The sequence below is a fragment of the Perognathus longimembris genome, chromosome 24, assembly GCF_023159225.1.
Source record: "Perognathus longimembris pacificus isolate PPM17 chromosome 24, ASM2315922v1, whole genome shotgun sequence".
In the NCBI taxonomy this organism is placed as follows: Eukaryota; Metazoa; Chordata; class Mammalia; order Rodentia; family Heteromyidae; genus Perognathus; species Perognathus longimembris.
In genome coordinates this window covers 35,681,599-35,696,143 of record NC_063184.1, presented here as the reverse complement: position 1 = coordinate 35,696,143, position 14,545 = coordinate 35,681,599, and the positions used below count along the sequence as shown (strand labels likewise).

At 42.8% G+C, this 14,545-nt stretch overlaps 1 protein-coding gene across 2 annotated transcripts in view; it reads right to left on the bottom strand.

The window, feature by feature from the left end:
- The window catches only part of Sclt1 (sodium channel and clathrin linker 1), a 46,354-nt gene that overhangs the window by 2,527 nt on the left and 29,282 nt on the right, over positions 1-14,545 (bottom strand). For both annotated transcript variants that reach the window (XM_048333741.1, XM_048333742.1), the window contains exons 16-21: positions 13,970-14,115; positions 12,058-12,250; positions 8,801-8,997; positions 5,339-5,417; positions 4,105-4,200; positions 1,436-1,871 (exon numbers count right to left, since the gene is read on the bottom strand). In XM_048333741.1, coding sequence (XP_048189698.1) covers positions 1,809-1,871; positions 4,105-4,200; positions 5,339-5,417; positions 8,801-8,997; positions 12,058-12,250; positions 13,970-14,115 — 774 coding nt within the window. In that variant the 3' untranslated portion in view covers positions 1,436-1,808. The remainder of the gene's footprint in view (positions 1-1,435; positions 1,872-4,104; positions 4,201-5,338; positions 5,418-8,800; positions 8,998-12,057; positions 12,251-13,969; positions 14,116-14,545) is intronic.

Sequence of the window (14,545 nt, the reverse complement as noted above, 5' to 3'; positions counted from 1 at the left end):
CAGGAACAAAGTCCAGAAGGAATTCTGGTGCAGCAGAGCGCTGGTGTGTAGCCCAGTCACGCTGCTTGTCCACTAGGTTGGCTTTCACTATCTGTCTTTGAGAAGGAAAAGAGAATACCTACCTGGCAGGGATGCTGGATTGATTATAAGTGAAACTAAATGCAAATGCCCAAGTGCTTGATAGAGTCTCCATAAACAGACACCACTAATATGCATCAGCACATTCATCATAGCCCTGAGGACTCTGCAATGGACTCGGGCATTTTACATCATAAATGGAGATGCTGCGTTCTTGCCTTTATTCTTTACAGCTTCAAGTGCTAACAGTTTTCCCTGTACTTCATAGTATGGTTTGCTGACTAAAAACATCCTCTGAACAAAATGGAAATAAGAAATACACCACAGCACTGTATAAGGAAGAACGTAAGAACCAGGTGATACAAAGGAGTGTAGGAGGGACCAGAAGAAGCCAGAGAAGCAGAAAGCTGGTCTGGAGGACACGTGGGCTTGAGCTCTCACCTGAGTGAAAGGACTCTGGGCACGCGCAGGCAGGGAGGGACTGGCAGGGAGGGCAGAGGAGCCGCCACCTGGAGAGTCAATACCAGCGTGCAGAGTCCTGCACGTTAACCAGAAAGCCATCGACATCATCCTGCCCTCACAGCTCAGGTCACGACCATCACGACCACGGGAACCTCTCAATGCAACCCAAACCGCGCTGAGTGCCCGGAACACAATGACGAGTAGGCCAATCCTGCTCACAGGGTTCCCACCGTGTTGGCAAGGCTGAGCCAGGGCTACAGTGAGGACAAGAAGCCAATCCTGCTCTCAGGAATAGTCTGGTGAGGACAGTATTTGAAAAAGAAAAATTACAATTTTTTCCAAATGCTAGGAAGGAAAAGTGCAGCCTACTCTTCAGAGTGTTCTAGCAAGGGGACCAAACCTAGCTCCGAGTGCAGGGAAGGCTCCTCTGGGGAGCCATGTTTGGTGTGAGGTATGGTGTGTGGAGGGCAGAGCCGGAGGGGGAGTGGCTGAGGGAGGGGCGGCTTCACGGCCTCCCAGGGGCCTTCCAGGCTCTACCCTCAGTGCCGAGGTCTGCGGGGGCGAACCGGACTCTGAGGGAGAACCGGCTGTAACTCACTCTGACTCGGTCTCGCATCCTCTTCTTAGCCACTGTCCCTCCACTTCCCTACCTCCACTGAGTGCCACATTCCATCCACGACGCCTGTCATCTGTCCAAGACCACAGCAGCCTACAGCCATTCATTCTTAAAATCTGCTGTTGATTAGCACTGCCTTGAGCAGTACCAAAAAGTCCTAGACTCCTAGATATCAGATTCTACTCATTCAAGAAATGACTTACGCAAAAATGAATCACAACAACTCTACATGTGTGAAAACACGAGTTTATTACATATAGGAGTTCACAGAACAGATACTTGAAAATGAGTTATGGGTGACAAGTGGATATGAAATCTCCAAATCCTAAAACCTGGAATAACCAATTCACACAGTTTCTTAAAACTTTTTTCTCATGATTAGCATAGATTAAAAATGATAATGTTCTCCCAAGGGCACCGGAGATGAAAACCAGGCACGGGGCTGACGGCAGGGAGTCCTTGCTGGATGTGTTCTCCACTGGAGTGCTCGTGCCAAGCGCCATGCTCTTCATGACAGGAAACTGCCACGTCTCCCACGCCCGCAGGCCAGGGGGAAAGGCTCGCGCCTTGGCCGCGCCCTGCACACACCACTGCCACGCATTCTAGTCCAACGGCTTTCCCAAGGCCATGCTGCCAGCCAATCATGAATATTTTAAATATTTTCCAGATTCACCATGGAGGCTGCTTTTCTTCTCTGCACTGTGATCACACTGAGCTGCAATTAAAATAAACAATCAGTCAGCAGTTACTTTTTCTATGGAGAGCGTCAGGTTACAGCGATCTGACTGTAGGTCCTGGAAGAGGTCTGTGTTGGGTGCTCATTTCTGCTTTACGCGAGACTTCAAAGTGTATTACTTTGTAGAAGTGTATGTCAAGAACGACATCCCTTATTCAGAGAGGTACACTCTAAACTCCCAAATGTATTCCACAGGTGAACAAAAAAGCCATCTAGAGAAAAGTGAGGGAGGACACGCAGCGTGGAAGGGTCTCCTTCCCGGCACCACTCACGCTGCTTTTCCTGGTCCTCTTCAGATACCATTAGTGTCAAGATGTTTTCCTTAAACATTCTGAGATGGCATCTTCAATGCACACCCCGCCTGCCTCAGCTTCCTGAGGGCTGGGGTTTTCTTTTTTAAAATGCTGGTACTGGGGCTTGAACTCAGACTCAGGGCCTAGGCTCTGTCCTTTAGCTTACGGTTGGCACTCTACCACTTGAGCCCCATCTCCACTTGTGGGCTTTTGTTGGTTAACTGGAGGTGAGAATCTCTTGGTCTGGTCTGTCCAGGCTGGCTTCGAACCATGATCCTCAGATCTCAGTATCCTGAGGAGCAGCTAGGCTTATACGTGCTTGCCTTATTTTTTTTTCCTTTCAAGGATTGGGGCTTGAACTCAGAGCCTTGCACTTGCATTTTTGGCTTTCTTGTTCATGGCTGGTGCTCTACCACTTGAACCATTCTTCCAGCCTAGCTTTTTATTTGTGATTTTGGAGATGGAGTCTCGTTTTTTCCTGCCCGGCTGGCTTTAAATGGCAGTCCTGTAGATGTCAGCCTCCTGAGCTACAAGCAGTGTCTAAGTATATTTGTAAAGATATTATAAATGAGAACATATACATGTTTACATTTTTTTAAAAAAGGATAAAGTCTACATTCACTTTTCATCACGGCTTCTAAATAATCAGCCCTGGGAGTGAGTAACTGTGTATTGGAATACTTGATTGCTCTATGACTATGAACTGTACCCTGTGTCACGCTTCACTATGGGACCTGGTTATCTGGCTGGTTCTCAGTCTTTACAGTTAACCAGTGGTGTACGTGCTAGCTCCCTCACCGAGACATCCGGGGCAAGTGCTCCAGACCCAACAGTTCCGAGAGGCCTGCTGACGGCGCCCCAGTTTACATCAGGGATGCAGGCGGAGCCGCATCACCCTCACAGTTTATGATCCCAGAGCAAAAACGACATAGGTGGCACCGGTCACACCTTTTCTGTAAAAGCCCTTCATCGTCTTGTCCACCGCACTGAAGCGCTTTCTCTTTTCTCAACTTAGGCGCTTTTTACATATATTCAGGATATTTAGCCTTTTATTATTTTTATTTTATGTTAATTATTATGTGGCTTTGACATTTCCCCCTGGGGGACAAACCCCAGACCTTGTGCACACGAGGCAAACACCCTACCACTGGGTCATCCCCTGACCTCTGTGACTAATGAATGCAACACTGACATGGTATGTGGCTACATCCATAAATCCGTTCGTATTGTTGCACGGAAAGGCTTCACCTCACGTGTTTTAAAAGCTGTCTTCTTGTCAGAAGAGCACAGTAGGACACTCAGAAGCTCTGAGATACACTAGGAATGGGTGAAGAGGCTGTGTTAGTGAGCACGGCGTGTCTGGGTACCAGCAGGGCGGCTCCCCAGGCACCGGGGGCTTTACCGCAACCTCTGCACAGCTTTGCATTGGGTAGAATGTCCTTCAGGGATTCATTCTTAATAGCCAATCTTGTGTTGAGAAGGAAATAGGAAACTGAGAGAGGATTTGGAGAAAGCAAAGAGAAAGCTGAGAGCAATAAAGTCATACAGAGTTGACTGTGCAGTCCCCTTTACAACAGAGGCACACGAACTCCAGGGAAGGTGTTTGTCACTGAAGGGTCTATGTCCTGCTTTAGAGCAAGTATGCCGTTTCTATGTTGTGTTTACATTAGGAGAGATTAGTCTGTAGGACTCCACTGATCTGCACTTTACATTCTATTTCCTACTGGACAGTTTTTTATATTTATATTTGTTGGTCACTTACTAATATGTATTAAACAAACGTAACTTGTTAGTGAAATAGTTTTTCCCACTGAATAACTGAAGTAAAAACAAAGGATACTAGGTGCAAACACAAATGAAACGGTTCTCTGGGAACTTCTTGATGTTTACTACTTGCAGAGAGCGAAGCTGTTCCCTACCTGATGGGAAGCCGAGGCAGCTCTGTCTTCAGCCTGACTTAGTCGTTTCTGAAGTCTGTTGGCTTTTTCTTGATGTTCTAGAATTAACTTTTCATTCTGTGATGGGAAGTATTAAAAAAACAACAAGTTAGAAATCCACGTGAGGGCCTGTGGTGTAGTTCAAGTGAGCGTGCTCAACAAGGAAACACCAGGGTTTAGGTTAGATCCCCAGGAGGGTGGAGGCAAAAAGAAAGGGAGATTTTCTTATGCAACAATCAATGAAAACTCTGGACATCATTTTATTACCTATAAAGTAATAATAAAAAAAAAACAGCTGGGAGCCAGGCGCCAGTGGCTCTGTGATCTTAGCTACTCGGGAGGTTGAGATCTGCAGATCATGGTTCAAAGCCAGCCTGGGTAGGAAAGTATGAGAATCCTATCTTCAAATAACTGTCAAAATGATGGAAGTAGAGGGGTGGCTCAGGTGGAACCACATGAGCCCGGAAGCAAAGAAAAAGAAAGAAACGCTCAGGGACAGAGCCTAGAACCCGAACTCAATCAACCCCAGGACTGGCAAGGGAAAAAAACAAACCAAAAAACAAGAGCTGGGTCCAGTGGCCTCCCATCTATAGAGGAGGCACTGACAGAGAAATTATGGTTCAGGGGCACTGCTGGGCAAAAGCGTTGAGATACTCTCTGAACAAAAAAGAAAAATGAACTGGCAGTGTGCCTAAAAAGGAGAGTGCCCGCCTAGCAAGCACAGACCTAAGTGATGAGCAGCAAGTACAAAGATGGCTTTCTAGTTTTCTTTTTCTTTTTTTTTTGCCAGTCCTGGGCCTTGGACGCAGGGCCTGAGCACTGTCCCTGGCTTCTTTTTGCTCAAGGCTAGCATTCTGCCACTTGAGCCACAGCGCCCCTTCTGGCCATTTTCTGTATATGTGGTGCTGGGGAATTGAACCCAGGGCCTCATGTATACGAGGCAAGCACTCTTGCCACTAGGCCATATCCCCAGCCCCTCTAGTTTTCTTAAATGGCCTCCCTATTCCATAGCTCAAGAAGGTGATTTGGTCAGTTCAAAGCACAGTGAGTCAGAAGGGAAGAACCTTGAGATCTGAGATGAACGGTTCTGAATGACTGGACAGCTTGTGGAAATACACAGCCTGGGTATTTGCACTGAGTCCCTCCCCCGCCCGGGTCTCCCCAGAGGGTTGGGTCTCACCTGGAGCACCTCTCCCCATTAAAGTCTGTATCTTACCTCTACTATCTTTTCGTTTGCTATTTCCAGCTGGGAAAGCAGCTCTTGGGTATGAAGTTTCTGTCGACTCAGCTCATTTCTGATGAGAGAGAGGGAGGAACCTATTCATATAATTGCCCCAAATCTAAAATTGAATCTTACTAGTGAGATGTTCATATTTAAAACAAAAAAATCTTTTTTTTTTTGCCAGTTCTGGGGCTTGGACTCAGGGCCTGAGCACTGTCCCTGGCTTCTTTTTGCTCTAAGCTAGCACTCTACCACTTGAGCCACAGCGCCACTTCTGGCTTTTTCTGTTTATGTGGTGCTGAGGAATCAAACTCAGGGCCTCATGCATGCTAGGCAAGCACTCTACCACTAAGCCACATTCCAAGCTCCCAAAAATATCACCTTAATGTTCAAAATGAAGTTACCTGACACACCATGCTTCATTCACTCATTTCTTTATACAATATGCACATATTCTAGTAGTTACTGTTTTTGTTGTAACTTAAGAAATCACAATGTAGCCAGGTGCTGTCTAATGTATTACTTTGTAATCCACAGTATTTGAGATTAGCTGCTAGATGCATTCATTCCATGTCTGGGGAGGGGTTCCTCTGCTATCCTAGTTTTGAGGCCAGACACTTTGGTTCATGCCTGTCATCCTAGCTCTTCAGGAGGATGAGATCTGAGGATCACAATTTGAAGCCAGCCTGGGCAGGAGAGTTCATGAGGCTCTTATTTCCAATTAACCACCAAAGGCGAGAGGTAGAGCTATGGCTCAAGTGTTAGAGCACCAACTTTGAGCAAAACGTTCATTGAATAAAACGAGAGAAGCTAAAGTTCCTTAGTACGTGAGGTAAAAGGCTTACGTTTAGGCCAATGTATAAGCCATAGTAATTACTATAATTACTCCATCATTGTTATTTTCGAGACATCCTTTAAAAGTAAGGAGGAGCCACACAGATTCTGGTTGCTGCAGCACTGGGACATTTTCCTCAAGGCAGGAAATCCCCACCACCCCACAGAGCAGGAAAGCTCTGAAGCAAAGTGAACTATGCATCCCGGGGGGTCACGGCTCTGCTGGCTACAGCAGTGCTTTCCTCCCAACCCTCTGATGACGAATTAACATAGCCTGTGCCAGATGTTTTTCTTTCTGTTGAATTATACTATAATATGCTTCAGTTACTTTTAGTAATTATGCATTTTGTAATCTGCCAGTACCTGCAGCTGCCTCTCATAGTGTTGATTAAAAAAAAGAAGCAGTCATGGCAGGCAAACATTAGAGATGTACAGCCAAAAAATTATGTTTTAGAAAGTGAAAAGAACTCCTTAGACTCAAATGCTGTATAATCAACACACATACACACAATCTGAAAAATTAAAATCCCAAATGCTTTGAAAACTAAAAATTTCTGAGCTCAAAATAAGGCTAACTACCCATTCAGACACTCGGCCAGTGATACATACTGAGAGGGAGGAAGGAAGGCGGAAAGGGAGGAAGAGCATTCCAAGAAAGAGGAACAAGTACCGCCCATTGTGTGATTCAATGTCATTGTACAGAACAGCTTGTTTTGGTTCTGTTGATAATGCCAGGTTGTGCAGTGGTTTTGTAAAACAGAAGGACATAAGTGATAGTTTCTACTATAACTCAGTGAGTGCTATAAAAAGGGAATGAGCTCTTCAATGATTTTAAATGCCTTCATTACCATGAAAAAATTACTCATTTGTCATGGTTTGTTTTTCTGTATTCCCTTCACCTTATCGCCTTGCCAGGACATGTTTGTACATATATCTTTGAGATAGGGTTAAATTAATTGTTAGGCAGTAAAAGACCAAGGTCGATATCTAGGTGTTTTGGGGATTCTTGGTGAGTACAACCTAACTGAGAGACTGAAGTGCTTTAGTACCTTCAAAAGGGGCATATTTAGGGAAAAACCTGGATGATCAGGACAGCACAAATGTACACTGTAAAGGATGAGGCCGAGATCCAACCCTAAAAGCTTCTTTTTTAAAGCTGTTAATGAGTACTTTGGATGTGAATGACAGAATGCGTAACTCCGTGATACGTGCAGAGAAACCATTATAAAGTCATTTGCTTCAAATGCATCAAATGAGCCATTTGCTTCTCTTAACATATTGCTTTGTTGTTTATTTTTATTATTAATAAAAGATCTAATTGAAGACGACTTGGGTTGTTCCACCGAATCACATTAAGAACAAATCCACTTTTCCTTTTTTCTTGTGCCAAATACTGGGGCTTAAACTAACTCAGGGCCTCATGCTCTTGTTTACTTGAGCCATAGCTCTCTTTCCAGTGTTTTGCTGGCTAAACAGAGATAAGAGTCTCTAAGATTTGTCTACTTGAACTAGCTTTGAACTTTGATCCTCACATCTTAGCATCCTTAGCAGCAAAGATGCAAGCATGAACCACAGTGTCTGGCCTCAAAACAAGGACAGCAGAGGAACCCTTCCCCAGACATGGAAATACATCTAGCAGCTAATCTCAAATACTATGGATCACAAAGTATACATTAGACTGTTACCATCCACTAAGAACACAATTGTAGTGTGTCTGGCATCACCTTTGTGATGCCCACTTTCATTGCAATAGTTGTAAATTTGTGTACATCACAATAATAAGTACACAGGGCTGGCTGTGTGGTTCAACTGATGATAGTGAGGCCCTGAAGTCGAGCCCTCGCAAAACTCTAGCAAAAGCCATTTGTTAAAGCTGGGTGCTGGTGGCTCACGCCTGTAATTTAGCTACTCAAGAGGCTGGGATCTGAGGATCCCAGCTGGAAGCCACTCGGTCCACAAAGTCCATGGGACTCTCCAATTAGCCACCTGAAAATTGGAAGTTTTCCATTTCATTTACCACAAAAATCCAAATTCTTCCAGAGAAAGTGATCAAAATCTTTGCTTACAGCACTGGAGAGCAACCTTATCAGATGGAATATTATACATGCTATACCTTCATGTTTACAGAATGTGTGTGAAACTTATAAAATACACAGAATGTATCTTGATTAATATTTATTATTTTTGAAGTTCAAAAGATATCTGCTTACTAAAACTATAAGTACAAGATCCAGAATTATAGTTTTCTATAAGAAGTATATTATAGCAGGAACACCAAACTACAGGCTTAAATAATTTCTTGTATAAAATATAACCAAGCTGGGTATTGGTGGCTCACTCCTGTAATCGCATCTACTCAGGAGGCTGAGGATCTGAGGATTGTGGTTCAAAGCCAGCCCACCCCGCAGGAAAGTCTGTGAGACTCTTATCTCTTACTAACCACTAGAAAATTGAAGTGGTACTGTGGCTCAAAGTAAGTGCTAGTCTTGAGCAAAAGAGCTCAGGGACAGCACCCAGGCCCTGAGTTCCAGCCCTGTGAAGGACCAAAAAAAAAAGTATATAAATAAATTTTAAAAAAACCTTCCCATAACCAATCAATAAGAAATTACTGTGTAGACTTACTTTAGACTGCTGATTCTAATCTCTGTACTTTCAGTCAGTTTCTTGGTTTCTTCTCTCCACCTGTTGGCTGCTTTCTGTTGTGTCATTAAGAGACGCCTCAGCTCAGTGGTGGAATTTCGATTACTGTCTTCCATCTCCTGCAACTGAACTTCAAACCCATGCTGCTTTATTGAAAATTCATGCTCCATTGTACTGATCTAGGGGAAATAAAAAGAACATTACTTTAGGAGCTATACTAATAAGTGGTGTATACGAGAAAAATAATTAACTGTGCTGTCTGGGACTTAGAAAAATTTGGGTGAGAAATCTACATAAGAAATTAAGATTACAATCTGTCTTCATTGTGAAGGCTTAATCTATAACATAAGTTTGGTAAAACTAGACATTATGATGACTACTTTTTTTTTAATACTTCAAAATGCACCTCCTCAATATGTCAGGAGCGAAGATACAGTCTATCTTTATCCTCTCTTATTTCTGTTGGCAGAATCCAGGATTCATGTTCAGACTTAGGTCTTTACTCAATTATCCATATGTTAATGTTCAGATTGTTTCTCAAAGTGCTTTGTAAATTAAAAAGAAAATTATTACAGGAATTTCTTTACCATTTCAATACGGTATTAATAAACAATGTACTGTTTTCAGGAATAAATGAAAATGACTCATTTCTATTTCTACGAATCTTCACAAAATTTATGGCTTATGGGGGAAAACTGTTCTTATTGTCTCTGATAAATGCAGAAGCCACAACCCTCAACTCTGCTCCACAAACAGTATATAAATAAAAAGCAGTCCACCATCAACACGGATCACAGCTATCTGGCTAGCTGGAGGTTCTGCCTCTAAGTCAGCAGACCAGCTTTTGTATCATCTTTTTGTTCTTTAAAACATCAACCACATGGGCTGGGGATATAGCCTAGTGGCAAGAGTGCCTGCCTCGGATACATGAGGCCCTAGGTTCGATTCCCCAGCACCACATATACAGAAAACGGCCAGAAGGGGCGCTGTGGCTCAAGTGGCAGAGTGCTAGCCTTGAGCGGGAAGAAGCCAGGGACAGTGCTCAGGCCCTGAGTCCAAGGCTCAGGATTGGCCAAAAAAAAAAAAAAAAAAAAATCAACCACGGACCTGAAATGTTAAAGAGTACTGGGACAGGGAATTCACTGGTTACATCCAATCCTCACCTTAAAAATTAAAAGATAAACACCTCCATGTACTGTGAAACTATGGAAATACAAGCCACTGGAATAACTGTGAAACTCAGAGCTAACACCTTCTAACTCCTACATAACTGTTTTAAAATAGCAATGACTAGGACAGTGTGTAGATGCAAGGCTGTGTCTAATCTAATGCCACAATGGACCCAGGCAGTGCTTGATGGTTTCTGCTGTCTGGTCTTAGGCTGCTGTCAGGATGGACCCCTCACACCACTCACTCTGACAAGCAGGTGACCGTCAGAGATCGGAAATGGTTTGCTAGCCATTTTTTCTTAGTTCATCTACTTTTCTGGTGGATTATGAAACTTTGCTATTTTTTAAGAGCCTCTCTTACAAAGAGCCCCTTTTATGAAATGAACGGTTTTTTTTGTACTATATTCCCCTATTTCTTTTTTATACACTTTAAAAATGGTACTGTCATTGGCAATATCTTCCTTTTTTTTGTCAGTCCTGGGGCTTGAACTCTGGGCCTGGGCACCGTGCTTGAGCTTCTCTAGCTTTGAAGATGCGAAATGACAGTTGGTCTAACTGATCTTCTTATCAGCCTCTCCAGAAAATCTCAGTTGCTTTATACACTCACAGCTGACACTGTCAGCCTCCTGCAGTGTTCCAGGGGGTATCTAGTGCCACCTTATCATCATTGTAATTTATACTTCCCTGAGGTCACACACATCTTCATGTATTGCCTAAGGCTTTGGCATTTTTGACATGGACTATCTTCTTTTCCCCACTAAGTAAGAATTTTATATTGTTAGACATAAATGTGTGTGTGTGTGTGTGTGTGTGTGTGTGTGTGTGTGTGTGTGTGTGTGTTTGGTGCCAGCAGCACAGCTTGGACTCATACAGTCATTTTTCGAGTTACATACTTTCAAAACCTTTTTCCCATTTTTCACTTAAAGGTATATTTATTTATTGTGTTTATGAGACAGTGTGTTGCTATGCTGTGTAGCTTGGCCTTGAACTTGAACTCTTACTGCTTCCATATCCCCAAGTGATGGGATTATAAGTGTACTCTACTATACTTGCCTTAATGGTGTCTTTGAAGAGAAAAAAACAATTTTATTAAACTCCAATGGTTACAACTACTGTTTTTGCAGAGTTATGTTTTGGGAAATCTTTTATTGTATAAGCACATGAAGATTTTCTTCTAGACGCTCCATGGGTTTACATTCAAATCTGTAAGGTGACTCCTAAGGTGGGATAACAGGAAGAAGGTTTGTGTTTGAAAGAAGGATGTAATTATCAACGGATGGAACGTTATGGGTGGTAAGAACAATTTTCCCCCTACTGAGATGTAGTGGTACTTCTATGTCAAGTGATAATTAAAACTGCTTGTTTTTCTGAATTCTATTTTGTATCACTGATCAATTTTATTTTTTGTTGTTTTGTTTTGCTAGTCCTAGAACTTGAAATCAGGGCCTGGAGGCTGTTCACGGAGTTTCCTGCCCGGGCTGGCTATGAACCGTGATCCTCAGATCTCAACCTCCTGAGTAGCTAGGATTGCAGGTGTGAGCCACAAATGCCCCAAGAACCCCTCTTTATAAAATTTTCCAGGAACGGAGAGAGGTAATGAAGACTGACAGGGAGAGCCTATGTTTCTGAAAAGCAACTTAATGAAGGTGACATGTTCCTACCACCGAAGCGGTAAGTGCAACAGGAAGGAGGAGAAAGTGGAGAAATAAAATAAGAGAGAGGTATTTTTTAAGACAAAACTTTTGTTCTTTCCCTTGTTCCTGGGATGGTGTCTTTAGACTAAAGCATATTAGTGTAAGACCCTCTTAGAGATAGTTTCGGAGATCAATGTTTGAGAAGGAGGACAAGGGAAAAAGGCATTCTGTAAATTGTTTTGCTAATCCTACTTAAATTGTTTTGATGGGAATGTAGAAGTGTGTGTGTGTGTGTGTGTGTGTGTGTGTGTGTGTACATGCACGCAGGAAGAGAGAGAAAAGACAGGAAAGAATTGTGTTTGTGTAGACAGGGAAGGAAACTCATAGTCAAGTAGGCTTGCCAAGTTCTCACATATAGAAATGACTGTTAATATACCTTTAATTTGGCCTTCTTTTGAGCTTCCACTGCAATCTTTCTTAACTCCTCAATCTCCTTCTGTAACTGTTCATTTTCCTGCTGAAGTTTCAGCCTCTGCTCACTGACAAAGCCACAGTTCTCTCTTTCAGACTCCAATACAGTTTGAAGGGTCTGAATCATCTCATGGGAACGTGATATCTCTTCTGAGGAACTGATGAAAGGAAAACAAAACAAAAATAATCTTTATGCCTAAGTATAGCTAAACTGAACTGCTATCACTCATCTGAAGCAGCAATATGAAATTCTCTTCAAATTAGAAAAGTATTCCTTTCCTTCTTATCTCTGAGAAAACATGTAAACATAAAAACAAAAACAAGCTTCAAGAATGCAAGGACATGGGAAAGTCTTCAGTTTTCTCTAGATAGTAAAGAAAGAAGCAGGTTCATTCTGGAAATAAACATTTAGGGATGAAAGAATGGAAGGAAGAAGTTTTCTGTGCCTACAACCTTTAGGAAATAGGTGAGAATTTTCCCTGAACAAAAACTTTATGACAGTAAACTTCTTGAAGACTTCATTGACTTCTCTTTTCACTTGATTCAAAAACCTCAAACTGCAGAACCACCAAATAAGTGAGAACAAATGTGGGATGTCATTATTTATCATCCCATCCTTAAGAGGCCGTCACACTGGAGAAGCCCCGGAGAGGAAGACCCCCTGAGTACACGCGGCAGCTTTACTGTGTGATCATGGCTTGCTATGTATAAGGAGTTCCCCATGGAACACATCAGTTTCTCCCACCTGCTTTCTTTAGAAGGAATCATGAGATTGTCTGAAGAGATCACTGAAAATTATACATCTGTGGAGCAAATCTGCAAAAATCTCTCTCCCTTTTTTTTGGTTGGTCATGGGGCTTGAGCTCCAGGCCTGGGCGCTGTTGTCCCTGAGCTCTTCAGCTCAAGGCTAGTGCTCCAGCACTAGAGCCACAGCCCCACTTCTGGTTTTCTGGTGGTTCACTGGAGATAAGAGTCTCATGGACTTTCCTGCCTGGGCTGGCTTTGAACTGCGCTCCTTGGATCCTGGCTTCCTGAGGAGCTAGGATGACAGTCGTGAGCCACTGGTGCCTTGCTCTCAAAATGAAAAAAGATTAACTAGGTTAGCTATTAATATCTAGTTCAGAGAAATAAAATTGTCTTTATTAAAAAATCTCTGAAAACTACATGTACAGGTTAAGAATTCAGGCAATCTAAGTAAGTTTTTATTGTCCTAAATAAATGTTCTGGGGGAAAAAGCATGAAAAATCCCCCAAATCACGCAAGTTGGGTGTCAGTGGCTCAAGCCTCTAATTCTAGCTACTCAGAAGGCTGAGGCATGGGTGACTGAAATTCAAAGCCACCCTGGGCAGAAAAGTATACAAGATTCCATCCCCAATTAATGGGAAAAGTGCTGGACTGGAGGCTCAAGTTCTAGAGTAGGAGCAAGCCATGATCAAGAAAGGTAGAGTTTCAGGTACTGAGATCAAGCTCCTGAATGGGCAAAAGAAAGAAAAACACAAAACCATCCAGAACTGCTATGTCGGACTGATGTCCCTGATACACTACAAGCTTATCATTTTAATATATTCAACAAAAACAGTACAAAAGCAATACTTAGTAAGTCTGATACTACAATTAGCCATAGTATAAAAAAACAACCTAATGAATAGTCTTCTTAACTTCTAGAAACTATAAATTTAAAATCAATAGAATACTACTGTGAAATCTTTTCTTCCTGAAAAAATTAGTTTTCCGTAATAATCTTGAATCATGATGATTATGAAAAACTGTATCTGTGGTTTTCAATTTAAGAATCCTACACTATATGAAGTAGAAAACCCACCCAAAATCATGTGGTTTCTGAGGATGCATCACAGGAAATGCTAAAGAAAACGTACTTAATTTCAAGTTGCTTTATTCTATTTTCTGCTCTCTTCAGGCTTAGCTGAAGGTCATCTTTTGAACGCTCTGCAGCAAGGCATCGGTGGTGCATTTCTTCCAGCTTTCTGTAACCCTCCTCACTCCCTCTTCCTTCGCGGTAGGCCTGCGGAAAGGCTGACATGTCTGTGACCTTGCAGACCGTTCAGTTGGGTAGATGAAACCAGTGGGATAAACGACAGCCGCCAGCCATCGTGTGCGCATCCGTCACTAGACACATCCACAGGCAGCAGGCTGTTCAAGCTCACAAACTAAAACTCACACATAAAATAATTGTTTTTCCTTTTCAAATTACTCATGCCTACGGTGAGCTATTAAAATAATATAAAACTGTAAAGCAGCTGAAGCTGAAAAACTGCCCTGTCCATTTAAGGATAACCAATGGTGATGGGGACCATCTGTAATTCTAGCGGAGACCTGAGGTGGGAAGCCAGCCAGGGCAGAAATGTTTTTCTGGGGGGCCAGTCCTGGGCTTGGACTCAGGGCCTGAGCACTGTCCCTGGCTTCTTTTTGCTCAAGGCTAGCACTCTGCCACT